This window comes from Lampris incognitus, chromosome 5, assembly GCF_029633865.1.
Source record: "Lampris incognitus isolate fLamInc1 chromosome 5, fLamInc1.hap2, whole genome shotgun sequence".
NCBI lineage: Eukaryota > Metazoa > Chordata > Actinopteri > Lampriformes > Lampridae > Lampris > Lampris incognitus.
This window is the reverse complement of record NC_079215.1, coordinates 67,470,568-67,489,773: the sequence shown is the minus strand read 5'-3', so window position 1 is coordinate 67,489,773 and position 19,206 is coordinate 67,470,568. Positions and strand designations below refer to the sequence as shown.

Genomic DNA, 19,206 nt, shown 5'->3' with positions numbered 1-19,206 from the left:
CGGAGCCTCGCAGACTGACTACAGGCGTTCCACAGGGTTCGGTTCTGGGTCCTCTCCTTTTCTGCCTGTACACGACATCCCTGGGTTCTGTTATTCGCTCGCATGACTTCTCTTACCATTGTTATGCTGATGACACTCAGCTGATCTTGTCCTTTCCTCCCTCTGACACACAAGTAGAGACACGCATTGCTGCATGCTTGACTGACATCTCGGAGTGGATGGCGACACACCACCTGAAGCTCAATCTGGACAAGACAGAGCTGATGTTCCTCCCGGGGAAAGGTTGCCCGCACCGAGACCTGGCCATCACCATTTACAACACCGTGGTGACGCCAACTCGGACTGTGAGGAATCTGGGTATGATCCTCACAACCAACTGTCGTTTGCTGAAAATGTTGCATCGGTTGCTCGCTCCTGCAGATTTCGACTCTATAACATCAGGAGGATTCGCCCATTCCTCACCGACGAGATGGCACAGGTGCTCATCCAGGCTCTGGTCATCTCCCGGCTGGACTACAGCAACTCCCTCCTTGGTGGTGCCCCGGCATCAGCCATCAGACCTCTGGAGCTTGTTCAGAAAGCTGCAGCTCGTCTGGTGTTCAACCGCCCGAAGTTCTCCCACACAACTCCCTTTCCCATGCCCCTACACTGGCTCCCAGTAGCTGCTCGCATCCAGTTTAAGACTCTGGTGCTGGCCTACAGGGCAGTGACAGGAACAGCTCCTTCCTATCTCCAGGCCATGATCAAGTCCTACACACCCGCCCGACCACTTCGCTCTGCTGCCACGGGACGCCTGGTTGCCCCGTCGCTCAGAGGCCCCACTGCCGATCGACCCGGTCCCGGCTCTTTTCTGTCCTGGCCCCTCAGTGGTGGAATGAACTCCCCACTGATGTCAGGACAGCGGAGTCGCTGCCCATCTTTCAGCGCAGGTTGAAAACTCACCTCTTCAAGAACTACTACCCTGTTACTTGTTCTTACCCCTTATTGTATTCACTCATTTAAAAAAAAATCTCTTTCTTGCGCTTTTACTTTAGCACTGGTTTTGCTCTTAGATGCTTGTTTAGATGTTTGCGAGTTCTGGGTCTACCCCGGGGTCTCCTCCCTGTTGGACGTGTCCGGTAAACCTCCAGAGGAAGGCGCCCAGGAGGCATCCTAATCAGATGCCCGAACCACCTCAACTGGCTCCTTTCGACGTGAAGGAGCAGCGGCTCTACTCCGAGCTCCCTCCGGATGTCCGAGCTCCTCACCCTATCTCTAAAGCTGAGCCCAGACACCCTATGGAGGAAACTCATTTCAGCCGCTTGTATCCGCGATCTCACCCTTTCAGTCACTACCCAAAGCTCATGACCACAGGGGAGGGTTGGAACGAAGACTGACTGGTAAATCGAGAGCTTTACCTTCCGGCTCAGATCCCTCTTCAACACAAAGGTCCGGTACAACGTCCGCATATTGTTGATGCTGCACCAATCCACCTGTCAATCTCCCGCTCCATCCTCCCCTCACTCGTGAACAAGACCCCGAGACACTTGAACTCCTTCACTTGAGGCACCAAGGCCTCAGACTTGGAGGTGCTGACTCTCATCCCAGCCATTTCACACTCAGCTGCAAACCGCCCCAGTGCGTGGTGGAGGTCGAGTTCTGGTGAAGCCAACAAAACCACATCATCTGCGAAGAGCGGAGATGCAATTCTGAGGTTCTCAAAACGGACACACTCCTCACCTTGGCTGCGCCTTGAGATCCTGTCCATGAATGTCACAATGTCTTGAGATGCTGTCCATGAATGTCTTATTGAATAAAGTTATATTATAAATACAAACAAATAGGTAGACAACTTATTAAACAAACGCGAAACTTTACCGGAGAAGCTCAGGTTCAGTGCACACAGCCGTACTTTGAACTACTGGCTGACAAACCGATTTCTCGGTTTCTGCCTCACGTAATGTATGACTGCACATGACGGCAATACGTCACTGTCGTAAATATTAATCATTCTAATGTTGTACAGGTCCATAAACATTACATCACTCCCTTTTCTAAATAATTAACACCATTGTCTTCACAAAAAGGTTATAAGGCCTGAGACATAACTGATTCTCTTACTATCCGCAACAGCAATGTTACTTCTCATCACAACTCAACATGCAGTTTAAAATTCAAACGCTACATTGTCTCAGTTCAAGTTCAAATGAACTCTTTCATCTGGCCACACTGATGGCCTCCGGGTAACCATCTTATGAGGTATGGCGGGCGCTGGCGACTGCTCCTGAGCGGACGCCTCGGTGTTGCAGCCGTAGCAGTGTCACTGTCATCCTCGTCAGGGTCTGTTTGAGAGTCCTGTATCTCAGCACTGATCTCCTTAAAGAAAGAAGAGTTTCTGCTTATGGAATGTCCATCTTTGGTTGCTGTGACCGTCGAGCCTTTGACCTCTGACACTGTGTAAGGCTCACTGGTGTACGGAGGGGTGAGCTTGTGGCGCTTGGGTTGTTGGTGAAGCGCAGCATCACCCGGGGTGAGTGACTCGGCACGGCGGCGTGCGTCTGAGTCAGACGTCGTCTTTGCTCCAGCAGTCTTGTGTCCTTCTCTGATTTTGTGGTCAGGGTCACTTTCAGTGGTCGTGGTGGTCATCGGGATCTTGGTGCGAATTTTGCGCTGCATCATCAGTCCTACAGGTGGCGCTTCAGCGGTGCCGTGTGGTGTGGAACGGTGCTCACAGAAAGGTGTTGAGTCCATGGGGTGCTCCGAGTTTCTGAGCATTTTAGTTCAGAAATAAGAAATTTCCCTTTATCCACGTGTGTTCATTGTACATTGTGTGCTATCTAACAAGTATAACCGCTTATTTTCTTGCCCGGTGCGGGATTCGATACGATGTGTACTGCACCACAAGGCGACATCACTAACCGCTCGGCTAAAGGGTCAGACCCGTTAGCTAGGGGCTAACGTGTCTTATTAGTAGTTTACAGTCGTCACCCTCCCCGGAAGCGCGCCCTTCTGAGGATCTGCACACTTCCGGATCCCACCGCTGCCACCAATGAAACCGGTTATTTTCTTGCCCGGTGCGGGATTCGATACGGGGTGTACTGCACCACAAGGCGACGTCACTAACCGCTCGGCTAAAGGCTCAGACCCGTTAGCTAGCTAGGGGCTAACGTGTCTTATTAGTAGTTTACACAAGTTAGCTTAGCTAGTGTGAGACGTGGCCAAGTGTTTCTCCAGAAAGGGAAACTTGTCGTGACGTCACGCGTCGTCACGCATTGCCGTTACAGCTTTGAGAAAAGCGTCATGACGTCAAACCCGTTTTGTGGGACGGTCAAAGCCACGCTGAGCTGTGGGTTCCCCGCCACTCAACAGAGCTTCTGGCAAAAGAACAGAAAAACAGATTTGAAAGAAATGTATTTTTTTACTTACTTGTTCAACATTTCGAGCCGGAAGTGCCCCAAACTGAAGAGTCAAAAGGCTCCAGTCACAATCATCACTCCACTATCTCGTTTCTGCCGTGTGTGTGTGTGTGGGGGGGGGGTATCAGGGGGGGTATGAGGGGGGTATCGGGGGGGGGGTGTGTATCCTCCGCCGCAGCGCCGCCGTGCGGGCTGCTGCGCTTCTCTCCCCGGTGCGTCTGCAGGGGGCGGGAGCGGTGATGGGCGGAGGGACTAACGGGGCCGGTGTTTACTGATAGCGGCCCTGGTCTGCACCAGCCTCCGGGGTATCTGAGCGGTGGGCGCATCGCCCCCGGCGGCTGTCCTCCGTGATGGACGCGCGTATCGACTCGTCCGGCCGCCGCGACGGAGCCGCGCAGGCGTCCGGCCCCTGGAGCAACAACGATCACAACAACGGCAGGAAACTGCCCAAGAAGCCGCGCGCCAGAAGGGGCAAAAGAGGTCGAAGGAGAAGGAGTAAAAAGACGCGGGGCGGCAAATCACCGCCGCCGTTTTTACCCCCGGAGGTAACACCCCCCCCCTCTCCCCCTCTCCCCCCTCTCTCCCCTTGCCCAGCTACGGTCCGCAGCCGGTCCGCCGCTACAGCCTAGCTAGCCGGCTAACGTTAGCTGCTATAATGCTAATCATCATCACCATCACCACCATCATCATCACCATCATCATCATAGCTGCTAACGCTAACGCCATGAAACGCTACCTAGCAAAGCGCTAGTTCGGTTGTTTCCCGTCAGGGCGGGTCTGGATGCGTCTTTAATGGTCGTGAAACACGGTCACCCCGCGTCTGCCTCCGGGGTCGGTCTCTGTACGTACACGGGGGGGGGGGGGGACCGCCTTCATGCTAATGCTAACGACCCGCCCCCCCCCCAAGTTTACACTAGCCCCAAAACAACCGTCCATGCTAATTAGCTAGCAAGACGTCACTGGAACGTTCTGTGGAGGTTCCGGGTCCCGCGGGGCTCCCGGCCGCGGTTCCGGTTCTGCTGCAGACCCGGCTGCTTGTTGCAGACCCGGCTGCTTGTTGTTCCGACCCGCTGTAGGTTGTGTCAGAACAGGTGACCGCGGTGTGAAGCTGGGCCGGCACCGGTTGTTGTGCTGGCTGGCTGCTAGACCCGGTCCATATCTGGCTCCTCGTTAGCAGCCAGATATGGACCGGGTCTAGCTAGAAACGGGGAACGTGTATAGAAACCCCAAAAGGACTCATGTGGGATCAAATGGTGTCTTTACGAAAGGCCACCGGGTCAAACAAACAGCAGAACCACCAACCCAACACGAGGTGTTGTTAGCCAAGCGCCTTCAGCCAGCCGGGCTTCAGGGCAGGAAACGGTGGGGGGGAGGTTCATTCATTCATGTCTAAATTATTACTGACTTATTATTACTGACTAATTCATTACTAACTTATTATTACTGACTTATTATTACTGACTAATTCATTACTAACTTATTATTACTGACTAATTCATTACTAACTTATTATTACTAACTAATTATTACTGACTAATTCATTACTAACTTATTATTACTAACTGATTCATTACTAACTTATTATTACTGACTAATTCATTACTAACTTATTATTACTAACTAATTATTACTAACTAATTCATTACTGACTTATTACTAACTAATTCATTACTAACTTATTATTACTAACTGATTCATTACTAACTTATTATTACTAACTTATTATTACTAACTGATTCATTACTAACTAATTCATTACTAACTTATTACTAATTCATTACTAACTTATTATTACTGACTTATTGTTACTAACTAATTTATTACTAACTTATTATTACTAACTTATTATTACTAACTAATTCATTACTAACTTATTATTACTAACTAATTTTTGCTACTTACTACTAATACTACTACTTTCGGCTGGTCCCGTTAGGGGTCGCCACAGCGGATCATCCGTTTTCCATTTATTGCTACTTATTATTACTATTTATTGTTATTATTGTTATTATTATTATTATCCATCCATCCATCATCCATCCATCATCCAAGCCGCTTATCCCAACTGGGGTGGTGGGATGCTGGAGCCTATCCCAGCAGTGATTACTTTTATTCTTATTCTTATTATGTTTGTTATTATTAACATTTATTTATTTATTTAATTTTGTATTGGTTATTATTTTATTATTACTTTTATTCTTATTATTACTATTTATTGTTATTATTGTTATTATTATTATCCATCCATCCATCATCCATCCATTATCCAAGCCGCTTATTCCAACTGGGGTGGGGGGATGCTGGAGCCTATCCCAGCAGTGATTACTTTTATTCTTATTCTTATTATGTTTATTATTACTTATTTATTTATTTAATTTTGTATTGCTTATTATTTTATTATTACTTTTATTCTTATTATTATTACTAACTAAATTATTAATACGTTAAACTAATTATTAACAATTCTCAGTGCCAGAACATACTTGAAAAGTAGCTTTTTCCCTTGGAGACTGATAACTTGTTTTTAGCTGAAAGGGGAGTTCTCGTCCAGCGCTCTCATAGACTTCAGTGGGATGTGGACTGTGGACTTGGGCCAACAGAGTTCAGAGTGATTCTCTGGTGGCATGTGAGAATGCACTGAAAGGCATGCATACAGACTGGCCGGCACCTGGAGACCAGTATGTCTGGACCAGAGCATGTGGATAGCAGGATCACACCCTGCCGGGGGACTCCAGAGAATATAGACCTCACACACACATACAGAGACCTGGTCTTGTGGAGTTTTTGGATCAACGTACATTTCTGATCCAATAGGTGTTCTTATGGTGGTTCTATGCTTTATGAATTATATTTTATTTATATTCCACATCCTGAGGACCAATCTGCGATGTCCCCTCTTCTGCCTGCCGCCCGGCCTGCATACCCCAATGCTCATCCCCGTGTGTGATGGGTCCACGGGGTGGTGGCTTCATGTGTTTTTTCAGGTTGGGCCTGACCAGGCCCCATGGGCCAAGGCCCGGCCACCAGATGCTCACCGGCGAGCTCCCTTCCCAGGTCTGGCTCCAGGAGGGGCCCTGGTTTCCCTTCTCTGCGCGAGGTGCTGTAGCTGTGCTGGTGTAATGCTGGGCTCAGCCTTAGAGATAGGGTGAGGAGCTCGGACATCCGGACGGAGCTCGGAGTAGAGCTCCTGCTGATTCACGTCGAAAGGAGCCAGTTGAGGTGGTTCGGGCATCTGATTAGGATGCCTCCTGGGCACCTTCCTTTGGAGGTTTCCCGGGCACGTCCAACTGGGAGGAGACCCCGGGGTAGACCCAGAACTCGCTGGAGGGACTACATGTCCAATCTGGCCTGGGAACACCTTGGGATCCCCCAGGAGGAGCTGGAGGGTGTTGCTGGGGAGAGGGATGTCTGGAGTACCCTACTTAGCTTGCTGCCACCGCGACCCGACCCCGGAGAAGCGGCTGATGATGAATGATGAATGATTTTATTTATAAATATATTAATAAATATATGGATATATTGATTGATGGCCCTGTGATGGCCTGGCGGCCTGTCCAGGGTGTCTCCCCGCCTGCCGCCCAATGACTGCTGGGATAGGCTCCAGCATCCCCGCCACCCTGAGAGCAGGATGAGCGGGTTGGATAGTGGATGGATGATATATTGATTGTATTTATCACAAATACACCCGGTTTCTGCCCTTTTAAAGAAGGGCAACAGGAACATTTATGTCCTCCGTTCGTATTAGAACTATGTTGTATGTGCTGTAGAAACACTTCCTACTATTTCTTTTTCTGACGTGTTTTACCCTCAACCCCTTGGGTTTGCTTCTGTCCCCAGCCTCAAGATTTGACTTTTTAGTGTTTATTTTGACTTGAAAAACAGGAATTATTAAAAACAAATCTTGTCTAAGCAGAAGAGCTGACTAAATCAAATGTGTAAACTCTCCATGTGGGATGGAACGAACAGGACAGGTCCTCATTCTGATGCTGCAGAAGTATTTCGAAACCTTTTGAAGGATTTTATAGAATCCTTCAGAAGTTAGTGATGGAATTACTCTGAAGTGAAGGAAATTGAAATCTGTGATGAAAATCATCAGCTGCTCTGCTGCAACAATCAAACCGTATTCACTGTTAGTGATGTGGATTCATGTGGTTTTGCCTCCTGTTCTCTCACTGCTGACATCTGCTCCCAGGCCGAAGAAGGAAACATCGAGTATAAGGTAATATGATCCTTTTTTCTGTAGGACTTCAACATATGCATATGAATTATACTCTAATACTACTACTACTACTACTACTACTACTACTACTACTAATTACTACTACTGCTACTACTACTACTACTACTGCTTTCGACTGCTCCTGTTAGGGGGCGCCACAGCGGGTCATCCGTTTCCATCTCTTCCTGTCCTCTGCATCTTCCTCTGTCACACCAGCCACCTGCATGTCCTCCCTCACCACATCCATAAACCTCCTCTTTGGCCTTCCTCTTCTCCTCTTCCCTGGCAGCTCCATATTCAGCATCCTTCTCCCAGTATACCCAGCATCTCTCCTCCACACATGTCCACACCATCTCCATCTTGTCTCTCTTGCTTTGTCTCCAAACCGTCCAACCTGAGCTGTCCCTCTAATATACTCCTTCCTAATCCTGTCCTTCTTCATCACTCCCAGTGAAAATCTTATCATCTTCATCTCTGCCACCTCCAGCTCCTCCTCCTGTCTTTTCATCAGTGCCACTGTCTCCAAACCATACAACATAGCTGGTCTCACTACCATCTTGTAAACCTTCCCTTTAACTCTTGCTGGTACCCTTCTGTCACACATCACTCCTGACACACTTCTCCACCCACTCCACCCTGCCTGCACTCTCTTCTTCACCTTTCTTCTGCACTCCCCGTTACTTTGGACAGCTGACCCCAAGTATTTAAACTCCTACACCTTCGTCACCTCCACTCCTTGCATCCTCACCATTCCACTGTCCTCTCTCTCATTTACGCATAGGTATTCTGTCTTGCTCCTGCTGACTTTCATTCCTCTTCTCTCCAGTGCATACCTCCACCTCTCCAGGCTCTCCTCCACCTGCAGCCTACTCTCACTACAGATCACAATGTCATCCGCAAACATCATGGTCTACTATTTCTCTGAAACTATTAAGAGTGTGATATTAGTTGTGATTCATTAGGACACAACATTTGGTACATAATTTCTAACCGAGCTCTTACAAAATATTTAGAAATTGGAATAAAAAGGAAAATGAAATAAACGTTGTGGTTAAACATTTCCACCTACCATTCTCTCCTTTAACCTTCTCCTCTCCAGCTGAAGTTGGTGAACCCAACTCAGTATCGGTTCGAGCACCTGGCCACGCAGCTGAAATGGCGCCTGCAGGAGGGCCGGGGGGAAGCCGTCTATCAGATCGGCGTGGAGGACAATGGGCTTCTGGTTGGTCTGACCGAGGCGGATATGAAGGCTTCTCTGAAGACGTTGCACAGGATGGCCGAGAAGTAGGTTCCTCCCTGGAGAGCCTCTGTCGATGATACCATATTTATATGAATAACCAGTTAACCAGTCTTACTGCCGCTAGCCACCAGAGGGGACTGTGGTCTTCCCTTTTGTGTGTTGAGAATTGTCTAACTTGTTATTTTATAATCACTCCTATGATTGCCAGACTTAACTGACCTGAGATCATGTTGAGATATGATAGACGCAGAAACATCTCGAATGGTCAGAGACACCAACTCTTTAAAACTTGTTTATCAGTGAGCTACGTGTTAGATGTGTTGCTGAGCATGTTGGTTTGTTTGTTTTTCAATCAAGCAAGTTGCTCAACATTTGGGTTGGAATAATCTGAGCTTTCATTTTGTAATGACAGTGTTGCTGCTGATGGAGTTGGGTTCAACCCCGACGTTGTTCCGATACCCCATACCACTGGAAAAACCGACTCCCCAAACATGCCCAGCACTGTGCCTCATTAACTTCATAGTTTTTCCAGTTACTTCTGAGGTTCCCACTGGATGCTATCTGTAGGGAGTAACATTACAATAGTTATCGTCCTCGTGGATTTAGCCCGATACTCAGACTACTGGGTTTCTTTATCGGGGAAGAAATCTTTTCTGATAGAGTGTTTGATTTTTTCTGCTCGTCTGACAACAACAAAATGTTACACTAGCTGAACCGGGTCTCCTTGACCAGGGTCGGCGCTGACATCACCCTTCTCAGAGAGAGAGAGGTGGACTACGACTTAGACCGGAACTGCCGCAAAATTGCAGAAGTTCTGGTTCGCAAAGTGCCAGACGACCAGCAGGTGAGACAGAGGATCTTCAGACAGACAGGCTGGGAAGGTCCAGACCTGACCCTGCTGACAGCCACCATCTCAGTGGTAGAAGATAAATATATCTAGCATTAAATACTTACAGCAGAAGAGTGCAGCACTTCAAACTAGAATTCAGCAGCAACAAGATACAGGACCAGGAGTCCCCGCTAGCTGCTAGCTCTGCTAGCTAAAACAGAGGTATCTGGAGTACACAAGGCCCAGCTGTAAACGAATGTACACCATGAGAAAAGAAAGTTGATGAAAATGTGTCAAAGGAGGGCTTTAACGTCAGCTTGGCTTTTTGATTATAATTATTGTCAGGTAGTAGTAGCAGTAGTGGTAGCAGTAGTGGTAGCAGTAGTAGTAGCAGTAGTAGTAGTATTAGTAGTAGTGGTAAAGATAGAAGTGGTAGTGAAAGCAGTAGTTAATTTCGTGTTATCAAATGGTAGTTATGTCTATTAATACGACTGTGGCCCTCTCTTCCTTCCCTCTCGCTCCGGTGTTGGATGGGACAGTTCTTGGACCTGCGCGTGGCGGTTCTGGGGAACGTTGATGCGGGCAAGTCCACCTTGCTGGGTGTCCTCACACAGGGGGAGCTGGACAACGGCCGCGGCCGCGCTCGCCTCAACCTCTTCAGGCACCTCCACGAGATCCAGACGGGCCGAACCTCCAGCATCAGCTTCGAAATCCTGGGTTTCAACAGCAAGGGAGAGGTCTGTCGGCAGAACCGTTCTGGGTTTGGTTTTGTTTTAGACCCGATCTAAAGCCGGAGGTTGTGTTCACACTGTGTTGATTAAAAGGCCTCATCGGGGGTGCCCTGGTGGCTCACCTGGTAGAGTGCATACCACATAAGGCTAAGTCCTTACTGTAGCGGCCTGGGTTTGAATCCGGCCCGGGCCCTTTGCTGCATGTCATCCCCTCTCTCTCCCTTGCCTTCCCTGTCTCTCTCTCTAGTATCACTACCCAATAAAGGCGGGAAATGCCACAAAAAAAATCTCTAACAGGCCTCTGAATGAAAGGTCAGGCAACGATCAGCTTGTATGTGTTCACACTAAAATCAGGAGGTGGATTATGATCCAGTTTCTTAAACCAGCTCAGTTTGCTGCAAGCCACATACCTCAGCTCTCTACTCGACAGGGATAATGTATACAACTCAGGACCAGCTATGTTTGCCTCCTGTCTAGGTCGTGAACTACAGTGAGTCGCGCACGGCGGAGGAGATCTGCGAGAGCTCCTCCAAGATGATCACCTTCATCGACCTGGCCGGTCATCATAAGTACCTTAAGACCACCATCTTCGGTCTGACCAGCTACTGCCCTGACTTTGCCATGCTGGTGGTCAGTGCCAATACGGGAATAGGTGAGCGTCTGTCTGTCACTTACAGTTTCTGAGCAGCTCTCAATATCTGGTGTGGGACTTTCTACAGGGATCGCCTGACAGGTTCTCTTAGGTTACTGAAGCATTTTTAATCCAGAGATAAATGGTCATGTTTCTATTACTTATGTATTGATCGTGTCAAATGAAAAAAAAATTACCTTCAGGGCCTCCGTTGATATTTAAACAAGGAAATTACCTTGCAGTGCAAGTATGACAAAGGAACCACTAGAGGTCACAACCGAGCCTGTTTGGCCCTTACACCTCGAATGCCTGCAGCCTGGTTTCAGGCTTCTTTTGCAGTGCGTAGATAAGGCTTTGGATAGACTGTTATCTCCGCCAGGCATTGCATTTACTCGTGTGTGTGTGTGTGTGTGTGTGTGTCCATAACTAATCTCGCATACTATTGGGTCTATCAGACTAATCATTTTTGTGCACAGTATGACTGTATGATCAAGAACCTCTTGTGGTTGCGGCAATTCAAAACCTTTGAAAAATGTTTGTTCTCGCTACCGCCGCTCCCTCTCTTCATTCACTCCAGCTCACTCGGCCAACGCTGCTCTCTGTTGCTGCCCAATCCGAGTCAACCGCAGATGTGAGTCGCGCATGCGCATGGTTGACTTCGACTGGGCAGCGACGGCGTCAAAACGTATTCGTGTAGGAGTCTTGAAAGCAAATGAAGTCTGAAATGTTCACCATGACTTACACTGATGTTGCCAGATGCGACATCGTGGGGGACATCGTTATGTTGTCGTTGGTTCTTGCCATTGTGCAAATAAAAGAGCACTCCCAAGGGCACCTTTTGGTGCCCTTGGGAGTGGTCAAAGTGAAATGAACCGAACCGGGATGACATAACGATGTCTCTGAATCTGGGTCGTACTGTCTGAAGTGAGTTAAATGTGGAAACGCCTTTAGTTTGAATTACCCAGCAGACTGAGGACTTACCACCCTCCACCCCCCTCAGCCGGTACCACACGGGAGCACTTGGGTCTGGCCATGGCTCTGAAGGTTCCCATCTTCATCGTGGTCAGCAAGGTGGACCTGTGCGCCCGTGGCACTGTGGAGCGGACCGTGCGGCAGTTGGAGCGGATTCTGAAGCAGCCAGGCTGCAACAAGGTGCCCATGGTGGTCTGCACACCCGATGATGCCGTCACCGCCGCCCAGCAGTTCACACAGTCTGCAAGGTAGCATCTTACATTGGTAGGACTACTAGTACTACTAGTACTACTAAATAGCAGTACCACTGTGGTTCACAATCATCCAGAAACTACAAACTACTACTTCTGCTACTACCACGACTATTAATATCGTACACCCAGCCCTCCAGGTATGACCTTCTATTGATACTGCTCAATCTTGTGTGCGTGTGTGTGTGTGTGTTTGTGTGTCTATAGTATCACTCCCATTTTCAGCGTGTCCAGTGTGTCTGGGGAGAGTTTGGATCTTCTCAAGGTCTTCCTCAACATCCTTCCTCCTTTGAGCAACAGCAAGGAACAGGAAGAACTGATGCAGCAACTCACTGAGTTCCAGGTCCACACACACACACACACAAAGAACAAGACAACTTCACTCTGGACAAGTTTTAGTTTAACTTCTACTGTACATATAGTTCTATTATAATATACAACATACGACACCCTCTATCCTTGGACCCTAGACCCAAATGAAGAAAAAGTCCTGCTTCTGTGTGTGTACAGGTGGATGAGATCTACTCTGTTCCTGACGTAGGGACCGTGGTGGGAGGCACGCTCTACAGGTCAGTAATTCAGAAGAAGTGTTCTGGAAGACACTAAACTCTTGAAAACTTTGGAATCCCACCAAAGTATGGAAAAGTCTGGATAAATATAGCCTCTTAATCACCGATTCAACAAAGGTTCATGAGTTACAACCAGTCCCTCCCATAAGCACCTCTGTTGTTTAGCTAGCTAGAAAACCGGCCCGGGGAATATAGGGGCAAACTGATGATGATGATGAAGGGTTGGCTTTGTGTTCCAGCGGTGTGTGTCGTGAGGGAGAGCGGCTGGTGGTCGGCCCAACTGACGAGGGCCGTTTCCTGCGTCTGAAGGTGGGGAGCATCCAGAGGAACCGCTCGGCCTGCAGGGTGCTGAGGGCGGGCCAGGCCGCCACCCTCGCCCTGGGAAACTTTGACCGCTCGCTGCTCCGCAAGGTATTCCACTTCCATCCATCCATCCACTATCCAAACCGCTTATCCTGCTCTCAGGGTCGCGGGGATGCTGGAACCTGTCCCAGCGGTCATTGGGCTTCAGGCCGGGAGACACCCTGGACAGACTGCCAGGCCATCACAGGGCCGACAGACATTCACACCTAGGGACAATTTAGTACGGCCGATTCACCTGACCTACATGTCTTTGGACTGGGGGAGGAAACTGGAGCACCTGGAGGAAATCCAAACAGACATGTGGAGAACATGCAAACACAGAGGATGACCCCGGATGACCCCCAAGGTTGGACTACCCCGGGGCTCGAACCCAGGACCTTCTTGCTGTGAGGCGGCAGTGCTAACCACTGCGCCACCGTGTTGCCAAAGTTACGATCCTTAAGATTTAAATACAAACAGGTGTCCTTTTGTCCACTTTCTATTGCTGATGTATTTAAGACAATATCTAATCCATAATACCCAAATCCTGCAGACTATAGCAGTTTGCGATGTGGATGGGTGGTGTCTGGTAGGACTTCACCAGCAAACACGACAGGGTGCATAGTGTTTTCATCTTCGTCACAGCAGCCAGATGAGGAAGAAGAAGGCAGGTGGTGTTGCGTTAGAAGAAGGAGTGAAGGTGTTGTGTCTAACCAGCGGATATGACAGAACAAGCTGGTAGAAGACCTTCACCAACACATAGTACTACATCCATAAGTAAAACTCAGGTTCAACCAGGTTTTTTGGTTTGTTTCTGACACAACAGCCCTGCTGACTCTCATTCATCTGGGATGGAACTCAGACACCACCTCACCACCACCTACATAGGACACACACTGTCAAATAAAAGCAGGATATTCAGGGTCGTAGCTTTAATGATGAACTCTCAGGTTTCAACAGTGGACAACTGTGGTTGTCCTTGGCAGCTCCCAGTTGTGACTGTGTGAAGCTCTACAAATGTGAATCAGGGCAGAGCTGATGAGATGTTGTGGCAACTTCCCTTTAAAGAATAAACATTTCATAGTAAACATAATGATATGACGGTGGCGCAGTGGTTAGCATGGTCGCCTCACAGCAAGAAGGTCCTGGGTTCGAGCCCCGGGGTAGTCCAACCTTGGGGGTCGTCCCGGGTCGTCCTCTGTGTGGAGTTTGCATGTTCTCCCCGTGTCTGTGTGGGTTTTCATCCAGGTGCTCCAGTTTCCTCCCACAGTCCAAAGACATGTAGGTCAGGTGAATCGGCTGTACTACATTGTACCTAGGTGTGAATATGTGTGTGTGTGTGTGTGTGGAGACCCTGTGATGGCCTGGCGGCCTGTCCAGGGTGTCTCCTCGCCTGCCGCCCGGTGACCACTGGGATAGGCTCCAGCATCCCTGAGAGCAGGATAAGCGGTTTGGATGATGGATGGATGGATGGATGGACATAATGACATGAATTATTGTTGGTTAAAGAGGCGGCATCGTGTGACCTTTGACCTTTCTTTTGCTGTCCAGGGTATGGTGATGGTGAGCCCCAAGATGAACCCGACCATCTGCTGTCAGTTTGAGGCAGCCATCGTCCTCCTCTTCCACGCCAAGACCTTCCGCCGCGGGTCACAGGTCACCGTGCATGTCGGCAACGTTCGGCAGACGGCCACCGTAGAGTGCCTTCACGGCAAGGTGGGTTTGGTTTAGCCTAACCTCGTTTAGCATAGCTTTAACTTCTCATGTACTTTGTAGTTTAGTTTTAGGTGAGTTGAGTCGAGGTTTGTTTCATCGAGTTCGGAGCTGAAATTCAAAGCACGGACGAGTACAAGTAGAAGTAAATGTTCATACTTCATAAACTTGCCATAATAGATACATATTTGGCAAACCTGTCTCACTACTTCTTATATTCACAGAATTTATTAACATGATTCATTAGACGAGGTTTATGGATGTGGCGAGGAAGGACATGCAGGTGGCTGGTGTGACAGAGGAAGATGCAGAGGACAGGAAGAGATGGGAACGGATGATCCACTGGGGCGCCCCCTAACGGGAGCAGCCAAAAGTAGTAGTAGTAGTAGTAGTAGCAGTAGTAGTAGTAGAAGATTCATTACTCAAGTTGATTTTCATACAGATGCAAATCCAGAATATCTACTTATGGAGAACACCAAACTTAAACATATGGGTGGTGCGTCGACCCTCAGTGACGTATGGTAGGGGTCTAGCAACCATAGGGAAATGAGAGTTGAACAGGAAAGCTGCTTGGAGTTGACCAGTACAGTGTAAACCTGATCGATCTTTATCAATCTCCCCACACCTCTAGGTGGAGCTCCGTACAGGGGAGAGAGCTGTAGTTCGATTCCGCTTCATCAAACACCCAGAGTACCTCCGCCTGGGTGCCAAGCTGCTCTTCAGGGAGGGCGTGACCAAAGGCATTGGCCATGTTACCCGCCTCCTCCCTACTGCGTCGCAGAACCACGACCAGAACCACAACCAGAACCTGCAGGACCACTGAAGACAGGGGGTTATGTGCGATGGGATGTCATCAGTGTGGACTGAGTTTCTTCTCCTGCCGCGTGTTCACGTCCACCTACATCCGTCCTGTTTCTACTGTTGTACATCCTCACCAACCTCCGCATCACAACTCCCCAAACCCGCCACTCCTATCATTCCTGCCCAGCGACAGCTCCGTGCACGTGAGACAATTAAGTCCGGAGCTGGTCTAAAGGCGGCTAACGTCTGAGGGGGCAGATGTTGACTTTAAGCTGATGGTTTGACACGAGAGGCTCCACTCTGTCGACATCTCCGTCAGTAAGACTCCAACGAGGATTACTTTGAGGGATTTGAAGGACAGGTTTAGTTAAGTCAGACTGCTCAAGTCTGCTGCTCCCACATGGATCCCTGCTGGAGGGACCGAAGCTGGGAGATCTGTATGAGGGTTTAACCTTCGCACAACTCTACCTGTCCAAACTGAATGAGCCAGGAGGATGGTTTGACATCCAGGAGTTTAGCTTAGATCGATACCACGTTAAGGCTACTCAGCAGAAATGTAAACATCGGCAGAATGGTGGATTAGTGGTCAAAGAAATATCACTGAAAATAAGAAGTTGGATGACAAACAGGCAATTTGCAGTCGTGTGTTGACTGACTCATAGAAGCCATCAGAAGAGTTATGATTTTTTTCTCCCAACAGATTTTTTTTTTAATACATACCCACATCCAGCTTCCCACCTGCAGAGACGGCCAATTGTGTCTGTAGGGACACCCAACCAAGCCAGAGGTAACACGGGGATTTGAACTGGTGCCCCCTGTGTTGTCAGGCAATGGAATAGACCGCTACGCTACCCGGATGCCCCCCAGCAGATGTTTTAGAGGAGATCAACTCTGTTAACAGTTTTACAGCCGTGTCGCTGACAGAGTGTGACTGAATGTGACTGAACAGGGAGAAGCATTTGTGTCCTGCACAAGGGCACTTCCATATAACACTTGGTCATGTTGGGGCTTGAACATGTGACCTTCTGGCAACAAGCCGGTGACCACGGCAATCAGCAAGCTACCCTGCCACTGTGACCTTTGACCTAACACCTAACTTTTCACTATGTATAACCCATCTCCATGGTTTTAGGTCAGAGCTCTCAGAAGGAGGGTCAGGATTTAGGGGCCGAGTCTAAAACCCTGAAACCACCAGCTCATTCCATTTTATTGTTTTCTTTGCACTTTATTTAGAATTAGGTCAGTTCTGAATCAGCTACCAAATGACCCAATGTAGAAAGGAGCAGAAGAGAGTGTTTGATTATTTGTGTATAATTATGGGTGTATAATTATTTGTCTGCGGCAAAACATTTTAGCTTGAAAATTAATTTCTCGGGGCGATTCCACCCTGTGGACCCACCATCCACGGGGATGAGCATTGGGGTAGGGTGCAATCCAGGCCGGGCGGCAAGCAAAGGTGGGGACGGGACATGCCGACTTCCGGCATCGCACACTGGTCCTTGGGACTTGGAATATCACCTCTCTGGTGGTGAAGGAGCCTGAGCTGGTGAGGGAGGTGGAGCAGTACCAACTAGATATAGTTAGGCTCACCTCCACACATAGCATGGGCTCTGGTACCAAATTTCTGGAGAGGGGCTGGACTCTTTACTTTTCCAGAGTTGGCCAAGGTGGCAGTTGCTGGGCGGGTGTGGGGATACTCACAAGTCCCCAGCTGAGCACCACCGTATTGGAGTTCTCCCGGGGAATGAGAGGGTCGCCTCTATACGACTGTGAGTGACTGGGGGGAAGGCTCTGACTGTGTGCTTTTGCACCGAAGAGGCAGTTTTGAGTATCCGGCCTTCTTGGAGTCTCTGGGTAGGTGGTGTCCTGGTTAGGGTTCTGCCTGGGGACTCTATAGTTCTACTGGGGGACTTTAACGCTCACGTGGGGAATGATGGAGAACCCCGGCAGGGCATGATTGGGAAGAACGGCCTCCCCGATTGGAACCCGAGTGGTGCCTTGTTAGTGGACTTCTGTGCGAGTCATGGATTGGCCATAACAAACACCATGTTCGAACATAAGGTAGTTCATAAGTGTACTTGGTACCAGAACACCTTAGGCCGAAGATCCATGATAGACTTTGTGGTCGTATCATCAGACCTGCGGCCGTATGTTTTGGACTCTTGGGTGAAGAGAGGAGCAGAGCTGTCAACTGATCACCACCTGGTGGTGAGTTGGATCAGATGGCGGGGAAGGTTGCCGGACAGACCTGGCAAACCCAAACCCAAAGGGTGAACTGGGAATGTCTGGCGGAAGCCCCTGTCCGTGAGGTCTTCAACTCCCACCTCCAGAAGAAGTTCTTGTGTATCCCGAGGGAGGCTGGGGACATGGAGTCTGAGTGGGCCATGTTCAAAGCCTTTATTGCAGATGTGGCAGATAGGAGCTGTGGTCATAAGGTCATCAGTGCCTGTCGAGGTGGCAGCCTAAGAACCTGGCTGAAGAAGGAGGCCTTTCAGGCTTGGTTGGCCCAGGGGTCTCCTGAAGCAGCAGACAGGTACTGGGAGGCCAGAAGGGCTGCAGCTTCAGTGGTCATGGAAGCAAAAACTCAGTTGTGGGAGGAGATTAGGAGATTGGCGAGGCTATGGAGGAGGACTTTCGGTTGGCCTCAAGGAAGTTCTTGCAAACCATCTGGCGACTCAGGAAGGGGAACCAGGGCTTGACTCAGGCTGTGTTCAGCCGGGGAGGGGAACCGTTGACCCGGACTGGGGATGTCGTCGGGCGGTGGAAAGAACACTTTGAGGAGCTCCTGAACCCGGCTAACACGTCATCAGTGGAGGAGGTAGAGTCTGAAGACTCGGGGGAAGCCCCACCCATATCCCTGGCAAAGGTTTCTGAAGTAGTTAAGAAGCTCCTCGGTGGCAAGGCACCAGGTGTGGATGAGAGTCGCCCCTGAGATGCTGAAGGCTCTAGACAGTGTTGGGCTATCTTGGTTGACACGCCTCTTCAGTGTCGCGTGGAGGTTGGGGACAGTACCTGTGGAGTGGCAGACTGGGGTGGTGGTTCCCATATTTAAAAAAGGGGACCAGAGGGTGTGCTCCAATTATCAGGGCATCACACTGCTCAGCCTCCCTGGGAAAGTCTGCTCTAGAGTGCTGGAAAGGAGGCTCTGACCGATTGTCGAACCTCGGATCCAGGAGGAACAATGCAGATTCTGTCCTGTCCAACTCTTTACCCTTGCGGAAGTATTGAGGGGGGCATGGGAATTTGACCAGCCAGTCTACATGTGTTTTGTGGACTTGGAGAAGGCTTACGACTGTGTACCCCGGGGCATTCTGTGGGGGGTACTGCAGGAGTATGGGGCACCGGGGCAGTTGCTACAAGCTATCCGGTCCTTGTATAACCAAAGTGAGAGCTGTGTCCGCATTCTCGGCACAAAGTCAAACACATTGCTGCAGCAGGTGAGTAAAATGTGTACTTGAAAGGTAAAGCCAAAACCAGTAAACCCAATAAAGCCAAACTCAAATGCGGTCGGTT

At 49.2% G+C, this 19,206-nt stretch overlaps 1 protein-coding gene across 1 annotated transcript; it reads left to right on the top strand.

Moving 5' to 3' along the window:
* Positions 1-3,646: 3,646 nt before the first annotated feature.
* gtpbp2b (GTP binding protein 2b) lies at positions 3,647-18,888 on the top strand. The gene is made up of 12 exons (XM_056279868.1): positions 3,647-3,940; positions 7,588-7,614; positions 8,714-8,898; positions 9,587-9,698; positions 10,223-10,420; positions 10,892-11,066; positions 12,046-12,265; positions 12,476-12,611; positions 12,779-12,837; positions 13,077-13,248; positions 14,731-14,895; positions 15,524-18,888. The coding sequence occupies exons 1-12, from the start codon at positions 3,746-3,748 to the stop codon at positions 15,713-15,715; spliced, it is 1,836 nt and encodes a 611-aa protein (XP_056135843.1). The 5' UTR covers positions 3,647-3,745; the 3' UTR covers positions 15,716-18,888.
* Positions 18,889-19,206: the final 318 nt, after the last annotated feature.

Excerpts from the sequence above, each read along its gene's own strand:
- gtpbp2b (XM_056279868.1), top strand. The coding sequence starts at position 3,746 with ATGGACGCGCGTATCGACTCGTCCGGCCGCCGCGACGGAGCCGCGCAG. Across the intron at positions 11,067-12,045 it reads CAGTGCCAATACGGGAATAG|CCGGTACCACACGGGAGCAC; the intron begins GTGAGCGTCTGT and ends CACCCCCCTCAG. Across the intron at positions 13,249-14,730 it reads ACCGCTCGCTGCTCCGCAAG|GGTATGGTGATGGTGAGCCC; the intron begins GTATTCCACTTC and ends TTTGCTGTCCAG.